Genomic DNA, 21,258 nt, shown 5'->3' with positions numbered 1-21,258 from the left:
CTCCCTCTCCTCCCGCCCTCCCCCGTTGCGTGCGTGCGTCGGCCTGCGTCCCTGCGTGCCTTGCGCGGCGGCGTCGGGCGTGTCCCAGGGTGCCCCGCGCGCGGCTGCTGGCTCTTGCCCACAGTTGAGCAGCAGCGGCGGCAGCAGCAGCGCGGCCTCCTCAGCCGCCTGGACGGAGGAGCCCCGAGGAGGACGGGAGAAGGGGGCCCCGAGGAGGAGGAGGAGGAGGAGGAGGAGGAGGAGCCCGGGCCAGGCCCCGCCCCCGAGGAACATGCGGCTCCGGCTGCCCCGCGGCGCGGCCGGCGAGTGAGCGGAGCGGAGGAGGAGGAGGAAGAAGAGGAGGAAGAGGAGGAAGGCCGGCGAGCCCAGCAGCAGCAGCAGCAGCAGCAGCAGGAGGCCCGGCAGGAAGCGGGGGGGAGGGGGCCGGGGGGGCTCCTCCTCCTCCTCCTCCTCCTCCTCCTCCTCCGGGCTCGGGGTCGCCGCCTCGACGGGGGGGGCAATGACAGCGGCTCCGGGACCCTCCCCGCAGCAGATCAGGGACCGGCTGCTGCAGGCCGTCGACCCCAACAGCAACGTGAGTCGGGGAGACGGGGAGGGAGGGAGAGGGTTCAAGCTAGGCAGGGAAGCTTGGAAGGTCTTAATAGGTTATTATTGTATTTTGGTGTTTGGTTGCGGGGGGGGGGGCTGCCCAGCCAGTTGGGCGGGGTATAAATAATAAATTATTATTATTAGTAGTAGTAGTAGTAGTATTATTAATGGGAGGGAGAGACAGGGAGAGGGGAGGGTTAATGTGTTTGTGGGGGGGGTGTAGCGTTTTGGCACGTGGGGATGCGAGTGTGGGGGGAGAAGAAGAAGAAGTCTGGCATATATATATATATATATATATATATATATACACACACACACACACACACACATGCACACACACACAGACACACACACACCAGCCCATGATAATCGCTGCTGCCACCATGGGGGGGGGTCTCTCACCTGCCTTTCCTTCCTGGTTTCTTGGCTTGGGCTTTTAAAGGAAGAGTTGGTCCTGAGCAAAAAAAAAAAAAAAAAAAATCCCACCCCACTCATACAATAATAACCATGCCCCCCAAATCTGGGGGTCTCCCAACTAATAATGATGATGATGATAATTGTGTCCTTCAAACCTGGGGTCTCCCAGCTAATAATAAAGATGATAACCGTGTCCCTCAAACCTCCAACTAATAATATTGATCTTAATGTCCTCTAAATTTGGGGTCTCCAACGAATAATAATGATGCTGATAGCGTACTCCAAATCTGGGCTCTCCCATCTAATACTAATAATCGTGATAATCATGTCCTCCAAACTGGTGTTTTGTGCCCCTGGTCACCTGCAAGGTGGGTCGCCGTGCAGCTCTGTGGCGAAAGCGTTGAGAAGAAGTGGGTACCCAGATACATGGTTTGGTTAAAAGCAGGCCCTGGGTGCAGGGAGCTGGAAGGCCCCTGCTGAAAGCGGGCAAGTTGCAAGAGAGGGAAGGGCTGGAGGTGGGTGGGTGGGGAAGGGCTTGTTGGTACGGCGGATCACTTGCTTTGCATGCAGAAGGTGTCCGGCGAAGGCTGGGGAATTGTTTCCTGCCTGAAGCTCTGGTCAGCTGCTGCCGGTCGGTCTAGAGACAGTGCTGAGCTATAGGGGCCCAGTGGCCTGACTCGGGAGGAGGTGAAGGCTGCAGCTCAGAGGGCCTGCCTCCTACGTAGAATGACCCGTGAGCCCTAGGGCCTGCAGTCAATGTAGGCAACGTCGAGTTGGCTGGAGCAATGTCGGGACACAGTGTGAGGCAGCAGCTTCCAGCTTAAATGAGAGCCACGAAGTCAGGAATCTTGCTTTTATTTTTAAGGAAAGGGCCATTGCTCAGTGGCAAGGTATCCCCTTTGCTTGTGGAACTACGCCAATCTCAACCACCCGTGTCTCCAGCTGCGGGTTTGGGAGACCCCTGGGTTGACACCCTGGAGAGTGCTGCCAGTCTGTGCAGGGAGTGCCAAGCTGGGTGGACAACCTGGTTTGCATCAGTGCACGGTGTTGCTCTGGGGCGTTGGGCTCTCCTTCAACGGGTTTCCTGCCGCCTCTGCCAGCTCCTCCTCTCTGGGCTTCTCACCTGCTAACATAATTTCCTCTTTTCTTTCTTCCCATCTCATCCTGCAAAAGTAAAAATCTCCCTTCTGCTGCAGAAATGCCAAGTCCAGTTTGTTGGCCCTTGGGCCTCCTTTTCCCTCTCCGCCCACCCGGGTCTGCAAAGAAGGGGAGTCAGGACCACATGTATCCTCTGGGCTTGACCTTCCTCTTGCAGTTGCCCCCCCAGCCCATTCCCCTGTTTTATTAGGCCAGCAGGTGCCTCCCCACATCTCCTTGCCTGTGGGTCCTTTCCCGTGCTCCCGCTTCGGGCCCCAGCACATGCCAGTCTGACACTCTTTCCATGTTATTTGGCCCCGGCGGCCTAGATCCTAGCTGTAGACTGCGGCACCTCCTTGCCATCTAATCTAAGGGCACTTGTTCCGTGCCCTGAGTTTATGGTGTTCACTTTGTGGAGTCTTGCTTATGGGGGAGCACTACGTTGGGCTTGTATAGGAGGCCCTGTTTTCTGTAGGGTGGGGTAGACATGTCTCCTAATAGTATAAAGCCGGGGGGGGGTGTTGCGCTCGCCTGCTGGTCTCCACATCACCCCTCTGCTTGCGCCTTGACGGCTGCTGATCATTTGGAATGGGCACCACCACACTGGCCGCACTTGGCGCAGAGGGGCTTAACCCGGCCACTCCCTCGGGCTTGCGTCTTTCTGAACGACCGCACCTCTTGCGCGTCCCCCCCCCGCCCTCCAGACTTCCCCCTTCACGCTTTCTGTGCCTGCTGCCTGCGCTTTAACCCCCCCATTCTCCTCAGATCTTTTGCACGAGATGAAATCGTGCAAGATGCCCAGGGACACAGGAAGATGCATCATGCGAAACTAGGCCCTTGGTCTCTCTGTCTGTGTGTCTTTCTCTCTCTTTCTATTGCGCCTTCTGACTGGCACTGGTCCTCCAGGGTTTTGGCCTGGGGGGGGAGTCTTTGCTCCATTCCAGCGCTGGAGTTGTTGCTTCAGGGGCCTGACCCGAGCCCTCCCGCATGCAAAGCCCCTTTTGATGTCTCTTCGTGTGGTGACGCCTAAAAGAGCCCTGAGCGAAAGGGGGAAGGTTTTTCTCCAGGTGAGCATTCTTGGGGAGGGAACACCATTGGCGAGGTACCTTGGTAGAGAAGGCCCTTCCTCTTCGGTGACCTTTAAGGAGGCTAAGGGCCGCAGTGGCCAGTTTTCATATCCGGTTGGGCTATGGCAGGAAGAGATGTTGGCTTTTAGGGTCTCCTGGCAGAGTGTCTTCAGGGCTGATTTCTGCCGTTCTCGCTGTGACTTTATGATGTGTGGGGTGTCACTGGGAGCCTCTTAAGGACCCCGACCCCGGCCGGTGAACGCCACTGGTGATTGAGGCACAAGTCCAGAAGCAAGGGGTGGTTGTCATTCGGCTTCTGACTCACTGGGTGGCTTGACCTGCCTCTCAGCAGCGGAGGGAGTTGGGGTAGCCTTCAAAGTTAGCTGGATCCATTCATTTCAGCGGGTCTACGCTGAGCTCTCCTAGCGTCACACGGCGCAGGGTGCATGGTGTTTGCCGCACGCTCCCGCCCAAAGCCTCACGTTTAACTGTTCTCTTTCTCTTCCAGATTCGTAACATGGTGGCAGTACTGGAAGTGATCTCCAGCCTGGAGAGGTATCCCATCACCAAAGAGGCGCTCGAGGTGGGTTGGCATTCACCTCCTGATGGAAACAGCAAAAGCTGCACGGCGCTCATTTTTATTTTTAAAAATTTGTTCTCCATTGATGGTAAAAACAAAAAAGAAACCGCTGAAGAGGTTTACAAAAGATAAAAGGGTGAAACCCAGAACAAAATGCACAACCGTGCTTTAAAGTTAAAGCGCAGAAACAGATTTAAGATTTCTAAGCATCTGAGCGGGCTTGCCTAAACAGGACCGTTTTTAGCAAGCGCTGAAAAGAGTACGGCAAAGGCGCCTGCTTGATTTCAATAGGCCAGGGAGTTCCAAAGTATCCACACTGCCTCTCTGAAAAACTGGGTTCGTTCGCATGCGGAACAGGCACCTGCAGTCGTGCCAATTCCGCCTATCAAAGCGTTTGAGTGGGACCACCTGTTGGGTAAGGTGATCTCACAGCTAAACTGGTCCCAAATTGTTAAAGGGCTCCAAATGCTAATAGCAACACCTTGAACTTGGCCCGGTTGCAAACGGGCAACCAGAGCACAGGAGTTATACGCTGACAAGGCCTCGCTCATGTTCAGCAATCGTGCTGCAGCATCCTGCACCAACTGCAGCTTCCGGGTCAAGTGCACAGGGTCAGAGAGCAGATCGCAGAAACCCAGCCTTGAAGCAGCTTAGGGAAGTGACCTTGGGTAAGCACAAGGTTTATGGTCTGCAGGAGCTCCCCCCAGGCCTTATAGCAAACCCCAAAATTGTAGTCGCCAAGACCTTTGCTGGTTTGGCTTCTGTCTGAAGGGTCGGCTGTGGCGTGACCTGCTTTCTCGCACCCTCAATATAACACTGCTTCGACGCGTTCACCATTTTGCAGCTTTAAAAGCAAGCGTGGTGGGTTGCTGTATCCCGTGACAGCGGACTTGTATGGGCTGCGCCTTCTCGGCTGCCCTGGTCTTCCTCACGCAGCTCCTGGGTTTCCAAGCATCCTCACACAGCTCTGCAGTTGTGTGACACCCCCTTCCCCAGAACTGTGGGTTCTGACTCAGCTGAGTCAGCCTTGTGGACTGGGACGGGGCTCCCTGTGAGGGTTGGCCGCTTGTCTGAACACGTTTCAGCCCACCTGCCTCCTCCAAACGGGGGAATCCCGTGGAAGCGTCCCCAGCGCTCCCTGTGCCAGCGTTGGCCGGAGATACGGAGACTGATTTTCACAGCTGCCTCGCGTTGCTGCGATCCTTAGCCACTCTGGTCGTTTCTGCAAATGCCAGATGGCTCGCAGTTCTCTTTCCAAGCCTCGCGGGCTTGCGATTGTCTCAGTCTTGAGAGGCCTGCTCTGTGTAGCTAGCTGAGGAGACATGCAAACTGGCAGGAGGGTTTTCTGGAGAACTTACCCACTGCCCTGATTTGGTGGGTTTGATTTAGTTGGCTGAAATATTTAGCATGACAAAGCTGAGAGTTTGTCTTGTTCATTTTATGAGCTCAGTCCCCACGCTGCCCAAACGAACTGAAATGTTTGTTTCAGCAAAAAGACACGATGTGTTGATATTGTAGTCAAACTGAAAGCTTTGTATCTCATTATTATTATTATTATTATTATTATTATTATGTACAGTTGTACCTTGGTTTGTGAATGCTGCAAACTTGGAAGTGAGTGTTCCGTTTTGCAAACGTTCTTTGGAACCTGGACGCCAGCTTCCGATTGGCTGCAGGAGCTTCCTCTTGCAGCCAATCGGAAGCTGCGCTTTGGTTTCCAAACGTTTTGTAAGCCGAGCGAACTTCCGGAACGGTTTCCATTCGACTTCCGAGGTACGACTGTATTAACGGTGGGTTTTAAGACAACACAGCAGCGGGTCTTTCCTTTACACGGCGTAGATTTTGAAAAGTGGAAGTGCTGAAAGCTTCCAATTCTAGCATGGCTATATAAATAATCTGTGGGAAGAGGTGGCAGCAACTTGGATCCTGACTTATGATTGCTTCCAGTTGTCTGTTTCTCTTTTCCATTCATTAGGTTATAGAGTAATTTTCTCAACTGAGGTGCTCCTTAGAATTGGGGGGGGGGAGGAATCCACAGGGAAAATAAGGCAGCAGCTACAGTGGTGCCCCGCAAGACGAATGCCTCGCAAGACGGAAAACCCGCTAGACGAAAGGGTTTTCCGTTTTGGAGGTGCTTCGCAAAACGAATTTCCTATGGGCTTGCTTCACAAGACGAAAATGTCTTGCGAGTTCCTGTGGGGGTTTTTTCCTCCCCCCCCCTTTTTTCTAAGCCACTTATCTGCTTATCCGCTAAAAGCCGCTAATAGCGCTAATCCGCTAAGCCGTCAATGGGCTTGCTTCGCAAGACAAAAAAACCGCTAGACGAAGAGACTCGCGGAACAGATTAATTTCGTCTTGCGAGGCACCACTGTAATTTCTGGCAAAATCTCCACCGCACCAGTGTGCATATCAAGACACTTGTGCAACCATTGACCCTTCTTGGTAGTGCTCCTCCCCGCTCATAGAGCAGTGGTTTTCAACCAGGGTGCTATGGCACCCTGGGGTGCCTCAAATTATGGTCGGGGTGCCATGGGCAACACCAGCCTCTGCCCTTTGCTCCTTGGATGCCCTCTCTGCCTTGAGGAGAGGAGGCAGAGGGAACACTCCCCAAGGGAGGGTGTTTGGAAAAGGGTGAGGCTGCCAGCTTTGCAGGCAAGGGGTGACATAACTGGGCTACTGAGCCCCACAAGGGCGCCGCAGACAGAATGTTGTTGCTCAAGGAGCCATGGACTCAAAAAGGTTGGAAACATCTGTCATAAGGTGCTGTGTGTCCATGTGTGTCACAGCTACCCACCCACTCAGACCCCAAATTCCTCTTATTGGAGGGAGACCTTCCTGGGACAGGAGACGCTGCCTCCTTTTGACAGGTTCACGGGAGCCTTTGCCCGCCTGGCCACCTCCCTTGTGTTTTGAACTACGACTCCCATCAGCCCCAGTTCCATTTGGCCACACCGGCTGGGGACGATGGGACCTGTAGTCCGAAACATCTGGCTGCTGAAGGTGGGGTGATGCGGTATGCAGATATCTTGCAAAGTAACGTTCCCTCCCCAATTTTCTCTCCTCTTCCTTTCCCCCCCAAAAACTCCACAGGAGACGAGGCTGGGGAAACTCATCAACGACGTGAGGAAGAAAACCGAGAATGTGGAACTGGCCAAGCGGGCTAAGAAGCTGCTGCGGAACTGGCAGAAGCTGATCGAGCCGGGGGCGCCCAGCGAGGGGGCCACCAGGGGCCCGCCCAACCCGCCGGGGTCGGCCAATGGCGGCGGGGCCCACAACTGCCGGGTGGAGACTCCTCCTGCGGGGGTCGGGCTGAAGCCCGCGCAAGATGCGAAGGTCCGGAACGACGTCCAGAAGCTGCACTCCCCGAAGCAGCTGGCGGAGAAGCCGGCGGCTCGGAAGAGGCGGGGGGAGCCGCGCGATGGCCTGGCGGGGGCACCTCTCCAGCCTCTGCCGAAGGCCTCCAAGGCCTGCTTCGAAGTGTTACAGAACTCCTCGCCGCCCCCGACGAACGGGATTGGGGGCAGCAGCCCGGACAGCTTCCCCAGCCCGCCGGACGCTGGCCTGCCCGCCGAGCTGGTCGAGGGCGACAAACTCAGCAAGATCCCCATCAACGCGGTGCGCCCCCACACCAGCTCCCCGGGTCTCTTCAAGCCCTCTGCTTCGTCCCTGCTGAAGGTGGCGCTGCTGGTCCAGCAGGAGAAGGAGGAGGCGCCCACAGCCAGCCAGCCCAAGAGCCCCCGCTGCTCCTCTTTCAGTCCCAGGCACGTTCGGGCAGAAACGTTTTCCCGGCAGCACACCACCTACTCGCCCAAGGGCTCGCCGCCTGCCCCTTCCCCGACGAGGCCTCCGCCCGCCCCGGACACGCCCGCCGGGGCTCCCTTGTCGCCCCCTGCCCTCGTGCAGCCGGCGCTGGAGAAGCGGCTGGAGGCCCATGCGCAGGCGGGGCTGGAGACGCCCCTGCACGGCATCCAGGAGGCACCGGCGGGCCGGCTGACGGCGGGGCCCCCTCTGAGCAGCGGGGCGGGCCCCCTCCTGGCGGAGCCCTTGCTGGCGGGCTTCTCGCCGGACACGTGCCGGGCGGACAGCGACGGGGCCGCCTCGGGGTCGGACAGCAAGAAGAAGAAGAAGTACCGGCCCAAGGACTACGTGGTCAACTTGGACGGGCAGGCGCTGGAAGGGGGGGTCAAGCCGGTGCGGTTAAAAAAGGAGCGGCGGCTGACCTTTGACCCCATGACGGGCGAGATCAAGCCCCTGGCGCAGAGGGACTCCTTGCCCTTGGCGGCCCACCCGCCCGCTCTCCCCGAGCAGCAGCACAGGACAGGCGCAGGGGAAGCCACCGAGCCCAAGCCCCCCCTGCAAAGCCCCTTTGAGCAGACCAACTGGAAGGAGCTGTCCCGGAACGAGATAATCCAGTCCTATTTGAACCGGCAGAGCAGCTTGCTCTCCTCTTCCGGGGTACAGACTCCGGGCGCTCACTACTTCATGTCTGAGTACCTGAAGCAGGAGGAGAGCACCCGCCGGGACGCCCGCAAGACCCACGTCCTGGCGCCCCACAGCAAGCCCACGGACTTGCCCGGCGTGACCCGGGAGGTGACGAGGGGCGACCTCGACAGGATTTGCGGCCACCACTGGCCGGGCGTGAATGGTTGCTACGACACACAGGGTAACTGGTATGATTGGACGCAGGGAATATCCCTCGACCCGCACGGGGACGACGGGCGCCTCAACGTCCTGCCTTACGTCTGCCTGGACTGAGCGCCGGGATGCTTCTGACGCAAGGGGCAGTTCGGTGCGAGCAGGCAGGTGCGGCGGCAACGGCTGCCCACCCCTCCGCCCCCCGTTGTGCTGAAAAAAAGGCTCATCCAGCAGAGAGAAAGAGAGAGGGAGGGATGGAGAGAGAGAGAGAGAGAGAGAGCTGGACCCCGGCAGTTCCTTCTTCCCTAGGTTTCTTTCTAATTATTCTTTTCTTTTTTTGTGAAGTGCTGCTACCAGTCTACTAACAAAATTGCAAAGCGGGAGGAGGCACAGAACAGAGGTTTGATTTAAACGGCCGCAACGGAAAGAGTTCCAAACTCTTTAGCCAGCCAGCTCTGAAAAAAAACACAAAAAGAAAAAAAAGTGTTAGGGTTTTTATTTTATTTTATTTTCGTTTCAAAAAGTGGAAATTCTTTCCAGTGATTGGCGGGTGGCGAAATCCGAGGGCAGGCCGGGAGGAGGCGGGGAGAGCAGTGGCGGGAAGCAGGAGGTTTTAACCAAGAGTAGCCGTAGCCTATTTATTTTTGTCCCTATTTTGTTTGTTTTTTCTTGGAAAGGGAGTAAGGATAATAGTTACAGCAGTGAGATGGTTTGAGATGAAACTGTGCAAAAATCCTGTGGTCCGTAGTTCTTCCTGGCGTCACATCTGTCTCCAGAAAAAGGCGTGTGGCTTGCGGTGAGGGGTGCCAGTCTGCCAGGGTAGGCAGGAGTTAGTGCCCACCTTCAGGTTAGCATTCCACAAATATCCCTCCCTTCCTTCCTTCCTTCCTCCTTCCTTGGTGGGATCTAATCAGATTTTTGGCTTCAGCCTAAGAATTGCTGCACCACTACCCTTCGCCAGCTTGAGTGTGTCTTCCCGGAATTCTTTCTGCACATTTTCTAGGGAGGGGCAAGGGAGGGAGCCCTCTCTCCTCCGCTGCCCCCCCCCCCACGTTAAAAAAGACAAAATCCAAACCGTACAGAGGGTGCTACTTTTGTCCTGTGAAAGGAGGGGAGAGAGATTGGGAAAGCCTGTTCTGCAATGCTGGAAAAATACACTTGTTACCATTCCTTTTTAGATAATTTGTTTGCCTTACGGAGATCCATCACAAAAATTTAAAAAAAAAAAGAGAGAGGGAGAAGAAGAAAAAGAAGAAGCGCGACTTGCAAAAGCGAAACAGAGCCTTAGTGAATGTACAGTAACTATCCTAGACTTCTGCGTTCCTGGGACGCAGAAGGGAGCAACTTTGCTATTGGTCCTTTAAGTGGACACGTTGTGATATACATGTGGAAATAAAACAAAAATTTGCACAAAAGCACGGGCTGTCGTTTTTGAAAAAAGGGAAGTTCCCGAAAAGTTGGCTGACTTGAGTAAGGCAGCTTCCTGTAGCTGGAGGACTTGAGTCTCCAACTGATTCTGGGCTACAGTCCCCATCGTCCCTGAACGCCGGTCCTGGGAGTTGTAGTATTCCCACAATCCAGGTGTAGTGTGTGCTTGCTGGGAGTTGTAGTCTGAAGCGCCTGGGAAGGGCAGTACAGAGAAAGCAAGGTGGTGTGCGTTTCTCACCCTGACGCTCCAGGGCTTACAGCGTGGTGTCAGTGGGCTACAGCTCCCACCCTCTCTTACTGGCTGGGGGTGCTGGGAGTTGTAGTCCAATAACCTCCAGAGAGGGAGACCATGTCAACTACCTGTGATCTATAGAACCGGGATGGGTTGGAGCCTGTGGCCCTTCTGATGTCGGTCCAGGAACATAATCCTTGACCGCTGGCCCTTCCAGCTGGAAGAGATGGGAGTCCCAATGGTAACATCCAGAAGGTCATTTGCTTCGCCTACCCGCTTCCCTTGCTATTTTTCTGCTTTTAGAAATACAGTGATGCCTTGGAAGTCAGACAGAATCCGTTCCGGAAGTCCATTCGACTTCTGAAAACATTTGGGAACCAAGGCGCAGCTTCCGATTGGCTGCAGGAAGCCGTAAGCCGTGTCGGACGTTCCAAAGAACGTTCGAAAACCGGAACAATCGCTTCCGGTTTTCGATCGTCCGGGAGCCGAAACGTTCGACTCCCAAGGTGCTTGAAAACCAAGGTACGACTCTATCTCCTTTGAGCAAGTTTGTGAAGACGGGACGTGTGCAAATTTGTTTTTGGACTTCAGTGCCAAAGGAACTGATGATTTTTATTATTTAAAAAAGGGGTTTGCGGTTAACAAGGCGGCTGGTTTCCAAGTAAGTGATTTATTTATTTTTAATGCAAGTGCACCTCACCACCTCCAAGTTTTGTTTGGGGTGGGGAGGGGGACATGCTTTGCTTGGGACCAGTTTCTGTGCACAAATCCAGCAACTGAAGCTTCACCCCACCCCCACCCCATTTTTACCTTCCTGGCAGACTAAGTTTTTCCTCTATCGAACTTCTGCAGTTGTTAAAACCACTGCACCAGGGCAAGGAAAGCAAAGAGAGGAGAGCCCCCGTCCCTCTTTTTCACCACTGGGGGGGGGGCTTTACCCTCATTGTGGTGGTACCCAGTTCAGGCAGCAGAATCAAGAAGTGCCACTGGCTTTGTGGTCTCTGGCTAATTTTAATTGAACACTGCATGCTTTTTGAATCCATGGTGTGTGTTTTTTTATTTGGGGGGGGCAGTCTTTGCACTGCAATGAAGAATGTGCCTGGTTCAAAAAACAGCTGGAGACCCAAGTTTGGGAAACACAGTGGAAGGTCCCAAGGCTTATGTCGTGAACCAGACTGAGACCTGCGGATATAGTGCTGTATACACATAATGTAATAATAAGAATAATACTTGTCTAAGGAGATGGGACTAATAAAGATAAATGTAAGTTGTAGGTATCAAAATATTGAAAATGCCTAAATAATGATAATAATACTCGCCCAGGGAAATGGGACTAATACAGATAAATGTAAGTCATTTATACATTTAGTGTAAGTCTCGGTGGTGGCGCCCGCTCTGTGGAACTCCCTCCCACCAGATGTCAAACAGATAAACAACTATATGACATTTAGAAGACATCTGAAGGCAGCCCTGTTTAGAGACATTTTTTATGTTTGATGCTTTGTTGTGTTTTTAATATTCTGTTGGGAGCCCCCCAGAGTGGCTGGGGAAACCCAGCCAGATGGCCGGGGTATAAATAATAGGTACATAGGACCCTCGTACCTACGGGCCCACCTCTCCTGGTATGCCCCGCGGAGGACCTTAAGGTCCACAAATGACAACACTTTGGAGGTCACAAGGTGGTTAGATTGGTCTCAACTAGGGCCAGGGTCTTTTCAGCACTGGCCCCGACTTGGTGGAACGCTCTGTCCCAAGAGACCAGGGCCCTGCAGGACTTGACATCTTTCCGCAGGGCCTGCAAGACAGAGCTGTTCCGCCTGGCCTTTGGTTTGGACTCAGTCTATGTTTCCCTCCCCTTTTGGTTTTGATCTATGGGCTACTTTTAAAATGAGGCTGCATTTTAAATTGCATTTTAACCTGTATTTTAAATTGGGTCCCCCCCCCCCCCATTATGTTTTTTACTGTAATTTTACTGGGCGGGGTATACATAAATAATTATTATTATTTTTATTTGGAAAATGCATAAACAAATAATACTGATCATCATAATAAATAAATAAATTTATTATTTATTTATTTTTTATTTTTATTATACTGATAATAATCCTCGCCCAGGGAGACAGGACTAATAAAGATTAAATGTAGGTCATATATATATATATATATATATATATCAAAATATTGAAAATGCCTAAGAATAATAATAGCAGGAAGAACAGCAGCAAGGCATTCCCAGGCCCCGCCCTCTCTCCCCTAGGCCCCGCCCCTTTTGTGGGCGCGGCCTCTGACGCAACAAGGCCCCGTCTCGATCCCCGCCCCCTTGTGGGCGTGGCCCTCCGCCTCTTCCGGCCGCTTGTCCCCGCGCGGCTCCCGTCGCCACGTCCGCTTCCGTCGCCGGGCGGAAGTGACGCGTCGGAGGGCGCCGGGGAGCGAGCGGCGGCCGAAAGGGGCCGGATCCGGCTGGGGATGGCGTCGTCCTCCTCCTCCTCGTCGCCGCCGCCGCGGCTGCTGCTGCCTCCGCCGGCCCTGCTCCCGGCTTCCTCGCCGCCCCTCCCTCCCGGCGCCGCCCCGCCGGGCGCGCCCCCGCCGCCGCCCCCGCCCCCGCCGGGGGTCTTGCGCGTGCCCGCGCTGTGCCTGGCCTGGTACGCGCTGAGCGCGGGCGGCAACGTGGTGAACAAGGTGCTGCTGGGCGCCTTCCCGCGGCCCGTCACCGTCTCCCTCTGCCACGTGCTGGGCCTGGTGGCCCTCCTGCCCCCCCTGCTGCGCGCCTGGCGCGTGCCCGCCGCCAGCCCCGCCCAGCTGCCCCCGCGCGCCTACCCGAGACTCATCCTCCCGCTCGCCTTCGGGAAGTACCTGGCCTCCGTCTCCGCCCACGTCTCCCTCTGGAGGGTGCCCGTCTCCTACGCCCACACCGGTACGCCAGCCGGCGGCGGGGGGGGGGGCTCCGGGGCACGGGCGGAGGGAGGGCGGGGAGGGGGTCTCTTCCCTGCTCCTGGGAATGGGCAGAGGGCCTGGAACTAAAGAAGATTGGGGAGGGCACCCCCAGGATCACCTAGTCCAGCCCTAGAAAGGGGGCAGGTCCTCTGCTCCGGGGAATGTGCAGAGTGCCTGGAAAGAAAGACGTTGGTCCTAGAATGGCAGATGTGGGAGGGCACCCCCATGATCATCTATTCCAGCTCTATAAAGGGGGCAGGTCCTCTCCACCTGGGAATGTGCAGAGTGCCTGGAAAGAAAGAAAGAAGTTGATCCTAGAATGGCAGATTTGGGAGGGCACCCCCATCATCATCTATTCCAGCCCTATAAAAGGGGGCAGGCCCTCTGTGCCCTATTGTTCCTGGGTATGTGCAGAGTGCCTGGAAAGAAAGATATGGGAGGGCACCCCCACAAACATCTATTCCAGCTCTATACAGGGTGCAGGTCTTCTGCACCATGCTGCTCCTGGGAATGTGCAGAGTGCATGGAAAGAAAGACGTTGGTCCTAGAATGGCAGATGTGGGAGGGCACCCCCATGATCATCTAGTCCAGCCCTAGAAAGGGGGCAGGTCCTCTGCTCCGGGGAATGTGCAGAGTGCCTGGAAAGAAAAGAAAGAAAGAAAGAAAGAAGTTGGTCCTAGAATGGCAGATTTGGGAGGGCACCCCCATGATCATCTATTCCAGCTCTATACAGGGGGCAGGTCCTCTGCTCCGGGGAATGTGCAGAGTGCCTGGAAAGAAAGAAAGAAAGAAAGAAAGAAAGAAAGAAAGAAAGAAGTTGGTCCTAGAATGGCAGATTTGGGAGGGCACCCCCCATGATCATCTATTCCAGCCCTATAAAAGGGGGCAGGCCCTCTGTGCCCTATTGTTCCTGGGTATGTGCAGAGTGCCTGGAAAGAAAGAAGTTGATGCTAGAATTGCAGATATGGGAGGGCACCCCCACAAACATCTATTCCAGCTCTATACAGGGTGCAGGTCTTCTGCACCATGCTGCTCCTGGGAATGTGCAGAGTGCCTGGAAAGAAAGAAAGAAAGAAGTTGATCCTAGAATGGCAGATTTGGGAGGGGCCCCCGATCATCTAGTCCAGCCCTACAAAGGGGACAGGCCCTCCACATCCTGCTGCTCCTGGGAATGTGCAGAGTTCTCCTAGAAAGAAAGAAAGAAAAGTTGGTCCTGGAATGGCAGACCTGGGGCTTTCAACGCCACCAGCCCATGACGGGGCCTTCTTGGTGCCAGCCGCATTGAAATAATTGGTTTTGAGGGTGTTTCGTGTTTAATTTCTTTTTCTGGGGAAAGAAAAAGCATTCTCCTGTTAACCACAGTAATAAATAGTGGGTCAAATCTAGCATTTGAGTATTTTATTTATTAAACCTGTTGGACATGACCACATAATGCCCATTAACCTCGCTGTGTTTGCTCTGTGTAAATGTCATAGATGGGATACAACCCAAGTAAGGGGCTGAAATATTGGGTGGCTTCCTGCCTGCTTTGGTTTTGGGGTCCCTTGTGAGAGTGAGGACTCACGCTGTGCATTCATTCTCCCTCGTGTTTCCCATGGGCTTCTGTCCCCCTCTGCGTGCAGAAGTCCTGGGTTCAACCCTCGCCCTCATCTCCAGCTGGGGCTGGCAGAGATTCTGCCTGAGAACCTGCACAGCCATGGCTGCCAGTTGGTGTAGACAGTCCTGAGCTTCTTGGACCTACAGCTCCCTGCGTTCCTCCTCGCCAGTCTCCTCTTCTAGCTTCTCTTCTGCCTCTCTAACCTCCTTCTCCTTTCAGTCAAAGCGACAATGCCGATCTGGGTGGTGCTGCTGTCGAGAATCATCTTGAAGGAGAAGCAGACAACCAAGGTAAGAGGGAGGAGGAGGGAGGAGGAACGGTGGGCGAGATGTCGCCCTTCTTTCTGCAGACAAACTCCCTCGCCCTGAATGGGGCAACTGTGCCCCCGAATGACCAGGTGCGCAGCCTGGGGGTCATTTCGGACTCACGGCTGTCCATGGAGGCGCAAGTCAGTTCTGCCTCCAGGGCAGTTGTCTAATTTGCCAGAGTGGTTCATGTTCTGGTTATCTCCCACTTGGGACTGCTGCAATGCGCTCTACCGGGGGGGGGGGGTGTCTCCCTTTGAAGGTGACTCGGAAACTAATCTGGAAGGCACCTCCCAGATTGGTGACTGGGTGCGGCCGCTGGGACCATATTACTCCAGTCCTGAAAAATTGACACTGGCTCCCAGTACGTTTCTGAGCACAATTCAAAGTGTTGGTGGTGACCTTGAAAGCCCTAAACGGCCCAGTATCCCTGAAGGAGCGTCTCCACCCCGGACACCGGGGTCCCTCTCCCGAGGGTCTTCTGGCGGTTCCCTCCCTGCGAGAAGTGAGGTTACAGGGAAGCAGGAGGAGGGCCTTCTCGGTGGTGGCGCCCGCCCTGTGGAATTCCCTCCCATCGGATGCCAAGGAGAGAAAGAACTACCTGACTTTTAGAAGACATCTGAAGGCAGCCCTGTATCAGGAAGTTTTAAATGTTTGATGTTTCACCGTCTTTTTAATATTCTGTTGGGAGCCGCCCAGAGTGGCTGGGGAAACCAAGTCAGGTGGGCAGGGTACAACAAACAAGTTGTTATTATTATCTTTGGGATGGTGATTTTAAGGCGCTTCTTTCCCACCTGAAGTGCTTTCCCCCTCCTTCCTCCCCCAGGTGTACTTATCCCTCATCCCCATCATCGGGGGTGTCCTGCTGGCCACGGTCACGGAGCTGTCCTTCGACACGTGGGGGCTGATCAGTGCCCTGGCTGCCACGCTCTGCTTCTCCCTCCAGAACATTTTCTCCAAAAAGGTACCGTCCACGTTGCCTCTCGCGTGTTCTGCTCGGCAGGGACAGCTGCGCCACCGGCCTCAGGGACAGAAACCAGAAGGGGTGCCTTGGGCCTGGGAATCTTTTGCCCGCCCAAAACCAGCCCCTGCCCATTCCGGCCAAATCGCACTGGCGCTTGGGGTGCAGAAGAACCAGTGGTGCCGTGGTGGTGGTGGTGGTGATTTGTGGAAGATAATAGGCATCGTAACCTAGAGTCTAGAGTGTTTCCATCCTTGCACCCCTCCATTTTTGAGCCTGTAAGATCCGAGATGCCCCTAATACAGTGGAACCTCAGTTTTCAAGCGTCTTGGGAGCCAAACGATTTGGAACCCGGGTGCCGATAACCCGGGTGTAGTTGCTTCTGTTTTCGAACTTGCCTCGGAAATAAAACTGCTTCCGAGGATTGTTTTTTTCTCCGCCTACCCGTTGGGCCTTAGTTGTCAAACGTTTGTTGGAAATCGAACGGTCTTCCGGAACGGATTGCGTTGGATGCCTGACTCCGTTATTCCTAGGAGAAATGCCCTTGGTCCTTTTGGGGGAAATGATCTCTTAGAACATGTTCGTTACAAGCCATCTCCCACAACCGCCCCATCCCCCTTTTCCCAGGGAAGCGAGCGAGGCAGCGCTCTGTGTGGAGACCGGCCTCTTCTTTCCCTGTGGGTGCTGAGCAGGAGGGGGAAGCAAGTCGAAAGCGCCCGTCCCTGATCTCTTTCTCGGTCCTTGCAGGTGCTGAGGGACTCCCGGATCCACCACCTGCGCTTGCTGAACATTCTGGGCTGCCACGCGGTCTTCTTCATGATCCCCACCTGGGTCCTGGTCGACCTCTCCGCCTTCCTGGTCGAAAATGACTTGGTGAGTTCCTGGGGCGGGGAGCTCCCTTCCCTTCCTCTCTGTGGGGCTCCCTTTGAAGGTGACCCGGAAACTACAACCAATCCAGAATGCGGCAGCCAGACTGGGGACTGGGAGTGGAGACCATATAACACCTGTCCTGAAAGACCTACATTGGCTCCCAGGACCTTTCCAAGCACAATTCAAAGGGTTGGTGCTGACATGGAAAGCCCTAAAGATCGGGGTCCTCCTCTCAAGGGTCTTCTGGCGGTTCCCTCCCTGCGAAAAGTGAGGGTGCAGGGAACCAGGCAGAGGGCCTTCTCAGTAGTGGCGCCTGCCCATCAGATGTCAAGGAAATAAACAACTACCTGACTTTTAGGAGACTTCTGAAGGCAGCCTTGTTTAGGAAAGTTTTTAATGCCTGATGTTCTATTGTGCTTTTAATATTCTGTTGGAAGCCGCCCAGAGTGGCTGGGGAAGCCCAGCCAGATAGGCAGGGTATAAGTACAGTAGTACCTCGTTTTGTGACCGGGATCCATTCCGGAGCCCCAGTCACTGGCAAACCCTGGACAAAGTGTTGCGCATGCGTGAGCGGCGAACCCGGAAGTAACCCGTTCCAGTACTTCTGGGTTTGCCACGGACGTCCGACGGAATGGGCGCTCGACGGGGTGGAGGTGCCACTGTAATAAATTATTACTATTATTTTTTATTATTTCTACCGGAGTCCCGACAGCCCCCGGGAGTGACCGAGGGGCTGGCGGGGAAACTCCCCGCTGTCCCTTGAACCCTGCCTCCCTTGCAGAGCTCGATGGCCCACTGGCCGTGGACTCTTCTCCTGCTCACCATCAGCGGCTTCTGCAACTTCGCCCAGAACGTCATCGCCTTCAGCATCCTCAACCTCATAAGCCCCCTGAGCTACTCGGTCGCCAACGCCACCAAGAGGATCACGGTCATCAGCGTCTCTCTGCTCATGCTCAGAAACCCCGTGACCTCCACCAACGTCCTGGGAATGATGACTGCCATCCTGGGAGTCTTCTTGTACAACAAGGTGGGTGCCTCTTTTTTTTTTTTTTGGGTGGGGAAGGCAGCACTCCCTGCTCGCGATTCCCCAGTATACTGTCTCCGACAGTGGAGGGAGGGAGAGCGTTGCCTTCGTAGCTGATTGCCGTCTGTTACCTTCGCTGTCCTTCGCGTTTTTGTGTTTTCCGTTCTCTTTTTTAATACATATTAATATAGAGGGTTGGGCTGGATGACCTTTGTGGGAGACCTCCCGGTTCTCCGAAAGGGAGCCTGATGGGAAGCTTTTCTCCCCACAGACCAAATACGACGCCAACCAGGAGAGGAAGAAGCAGCTGCTGCCCATCACGACGGGAGATCTCCCCGGGGGCCTGGAGCGCCACAGGAGTCCCCCGGAGAAGAGCCAGAACGGACTTTCCTCCTTCCTGCACCACCACGGCGGGGACTTCCAGTACGGCAACCGGGGAGGGGGAGGCGGCGGCGTCCTGGCCGACCACTTCCAGTACAGCCGGCAAAACTACCCCACGATGTACAGCTCCAGCCGCTACGACATCTAGCAAGAGGCTGGGTCCCGGCTGGCAGAACCCGGGACTCTCCGTGGACGGAGAGGGGTCCTTAAGCACTTGGGAGTGTATGTTTGTGGGCCGGGACTCCCTGTGAGCAGGAGGAGAGGAGGACCGCGTGTGCACTTGGAACAGGAGGAGGAGGAGGGCAGCTGCATGCTGATCAACGTTCTGCCCAGGGACACAGGTGCGGATCGCGGCTGAGCCCCCCCCCCCCGAGCCCAGCCTGGGCCTCTGAGGTTGCCCCTGAACCCACTGGGGGCAGCAGAAAGATGGCCAGTATTCTATTTTTCCTTTTCCCCCGTATGGATTTTTGTTTTGTTTTCATTTGGGTTGCACTCTAACTTTTTTATTGTTTCGGTTGCTTTGTCTGGCAGCCGCGCCGGCCTTTGCCGACCTGGTGCCCTCTGGGCACTCTGGACACCCGTCAGCACCCACAGAGCCCCCTGCGAGGCTCCGGGTCAGCTGAGGCCGAGCTCTGCTGCTGTTTTCAAAGTGCAATTTGCAAGAAGCGTCTTCCTCTCCTCCCTGCAGAGGAGCAGGCCGTTTCTTGTATCCCGCAGCCGTTGCGAGGTTTTGCGTGTGTGTGTGTGTGTGTGTGTGTGTGCAGTCGAGTTTGTAGCCGCCTTCTGCTCCGGCTTGTGACCGTCGCAAAGAGATACGGAGAGAGAGTGGCCATCTGTTTTAAAATAATAATCATGTTCTGCCGAGCGACGTGTGACAAATTTAGAGATGTGCTTCTTAAACGTTCCCTCTCCCTGCTCACGCCCCGATCCTGTTTTTTAAATCATGAGGTCTAGGAACGCTTTCATGATGTCCCCGCCTGCAGCAAAGCTGCTCATTTAGGAAAGGGCTCTTCTTTGGGGTTGCAAAACTACATTTCACCCCTTAAAAATGAATGGATTTCCTGGGCCCGTTAACTCTCAGTAGGACTGGCCGTGTGTCTGTGAAGTAGCACTGGCCAACAGGGAAGATTTGGAGCCAATTTGGTTTCTTCCTCCCCGGCCTTCCAAAGGGGGTCCACTGCGGGTGGGGCCATTAAGACGTCCACACCGGAAACCCCCTTTTTAAATAAATTCGTGCGTAATTCTCCGCACGGTTTCGTCCCATTTGCACCTTCGCTGTCTGACACAGACCCCTCTTCTGCCTTCTCCTGCGTCCTAGAGCTGTTTCTCCCATCGGGGCTTTGTCTGAAATGAGGAGGTCTCTTCGTCTGAGTTTTGTAATCATGTTTCTGCCTTGGCCAAAGGGAAAAGAGGAGGGGGGAAGCTCCGGAGACCCCAAGACAGGAGGTCTCAAGAGGCCAGCCCTCTTCTTCGGCCTTGGATACAAGCAGGGGAACAGTTTCACGCCTGCCCTCTCTGTTTTGCTTTCTAATATGTACACACCCCAAAAAATGAGTGTCTCATTTCAGCAATCAGCTCAGAGAGGAGAGGGAGCAAGCCGTAGGCGGGGAGCAGCTGCTCTCCGATGTGGGCAAATTGTGTGCCTTTCCCCACAGATAACAGTCTCTCGCTTCATCTGGTGGCTTTCTTCCCCTCTCTCGGCGATGGCGAGATCCCTTCTTGGGAGAGCAGGACACCAGACACGGCACCGAGCTTTTCCCATTCAGAGCTCGCCTCTCCCCAAGGCGAGCAACTCTTCAAGAACGGCTTGCCTGCCCCAGTTGCCCCCCCCCCAATGTCTCCACCAGCCCCAGATCCAGCTGTCAAAGCCCACGTCATTGCCCCGTCCGGAACGGCGGGGTTTTCCCAGCCCTGTGGCAGTTCCGGTTCTTTTGCCGCCCCTTGACCCGTTTGCAGGGAGCGGTGTGTTTGCGTGTTGAGTGTGTTATATCTATAAGGGGAGGGAAGGCGGAGCGCTTGAGTCCTTGTGTGTGTGTGTGTGTGTGTGTATATATATATATTCCGCCCGGATGTTGCCGTTTTATTTGGTTTGGAACATGTCATGAAACCTCTGCCCCTTCTCTGAAGAAGCAAAACCACCGCCCGGGATGAAGGGTCTTGCTCAGAGAAGAATCGTCGGTAATCTGCTTTTCAAAATCTCCGTGTCGACAGAGCATCGTATTTTATTTTATTTTTGCAAAATTAACCGAAGTTTGATTCCCCTCTCTTACTTCCTTTCCCTGCCGACCTGGCTGCGAAATGCAACACTTACTTTGCGGCCAGTTGGAGGTGTGGCCGGTGGTCCTTTCATGGCCAAAGCCCCCCCGTGGTCTCAGGTGGCCTGGGAGAAAGTGATGGGCAAGGTGTAATGGGGTGTGTGGAGGCTGTCAGGTCCAGGACTTGGCTTGGGGGGCGGGCGGGATCCCTCTTGTCTAAAATCAGCATCTTCAGGAGGGAAATGGCAGAGCAGTTTATTAGTTGCCTCTGCCCCAAAAATGAATACTCCAATCCGTCTCCTGCCTCTCCAGAGGCAACCTGGTGCCTTGCAGCTGTTTTCCGAACTGACTACAACTCCCATCATCCGTAGCTAGCAGGACCAGTGGTCAGGGACGATGGGAGTTGTAGTCCAACCACAGCTGGGGACCGACCCAAGTTTGAGAAACTCCGGACTGGAGCCTCGGTCATTTGTAAATTATGCGGGCGATTTCCGGAGGGAAGTTTCTTAATCGATAGGTGCAGGTGTACATGTTTTTAGCAACAGCGTTCCCTCCTAGCTCTAAGTACGAGGAACTTCTTACAAGTTTGTTTCTTCAGATGTACAGGAACTGTGGTTTGTCTTTTTCTTTTTTAAGCCCCTGCAAGCTTAAGAAAGAAAAGTTAATGGTTTTCTTTTTTAAGCCTGCAAACTTAGGGGGCAAAAAAGTTAAAATGGAAAAAAGGGTGTGTTGTAATTATGCTTTTAAAATATCAAAATTGTAAATAAACCTGAATTCTGCAAGAATCGAAACTTTCCCGTATGGAGTCTTCTTGGCTACGCCTATGGTTGGTCCAAACACCTGCATG

At 54.5% G+C, this 21,258-nt stretch overlaps 2 protein-coding genes across 2 annotated transcripts; both read left to right on the top strand.

Annotated features, from left to right (window-relative positions):
- The first annotated feature begins 397 nt into the window (after positions 1-397).
- Positions 398-9,839, top strand: MED26 (mediator complex subunit 26). Its single transcript, XM_081846217.1, has 3 exons — positions 398-574; positions 3,718-3,792; positions 6,880-9,839. Exons 1-3 carry the CDS (start codon positions 500-502, stop codon positions 8,542-8,544), a joined length of 1,815 nt encoding a protein of 604 aa, XP_081702343.1. The 5' UTR covers positions 398-499; the 3' UTR covers positions 8,545-9,839.
- SLC35E1 (solute carrier family 35 member E1) lies at positions 8,553-21,105 on the top strand (the record flags this gene model as incomplete). Its single annotated transcript, XM_081845963.1, has 7 exons — positions 8,553-8,592; positions 12,342-12,998; positions 14,835-14,905; positions 15,747-15,884; positions 16,629-16,754; positions 17,533-17,778; positions 18,047-21,105. The coding sequence occupies 7 exons, from the start codon at positions 8,553-8,555 to the stop codon at positions 18,302-18,304; spliced, it is 1,536 nt and encodes a 511-aa protein (XP_081702089.1). The 3' UTR covers positions 18,305-21,105.
- Positions 21,106-21,258: the final 153 nt, after the last annotated feature.

Source organism: Podarcis erhardii (assembly GCF_964252035.2).
Source record: "Podarcis erhardii genome assembly, chromosome: 18".
Classification (NCBI taxonomy): domain Eukaryota; kingdom Metazoa; phylum Chordata; class Lepidosauria; order Squamata; family Lacertidae; genus Podarcis; species Podarcis erhardii.
Note: the sequence above shows the minus strand (reverse complement) of the source record. Positions and strands in the feature narration are given on the sequence as shown.

Excerpts from the sequence above, each read along its gene's own strand:
- MED26 (XM_081846217.1), top strand. The coding sequence starts at position 500 with ATGACAGCGGCTCCGGGACCCTCCCCGCAGCAGATCAGGGACCGGCTG. Across the intron at positions 575-3,717 it reads CCGTCGACCCCAACAGCAAC|ATTCGTAACATGGTGGCAGT; the intron begins GTGAGTCGGGGA and ends TTTCTCTTCCAG. Across the intron at positions 3,793-6,879 it reads TCACCAAAGAGGCGCTCGAG|GAGACGAGGCTGGGGAAACT; the intron begins GTGGGTTGGCAT and ends AAAACTCCACAG.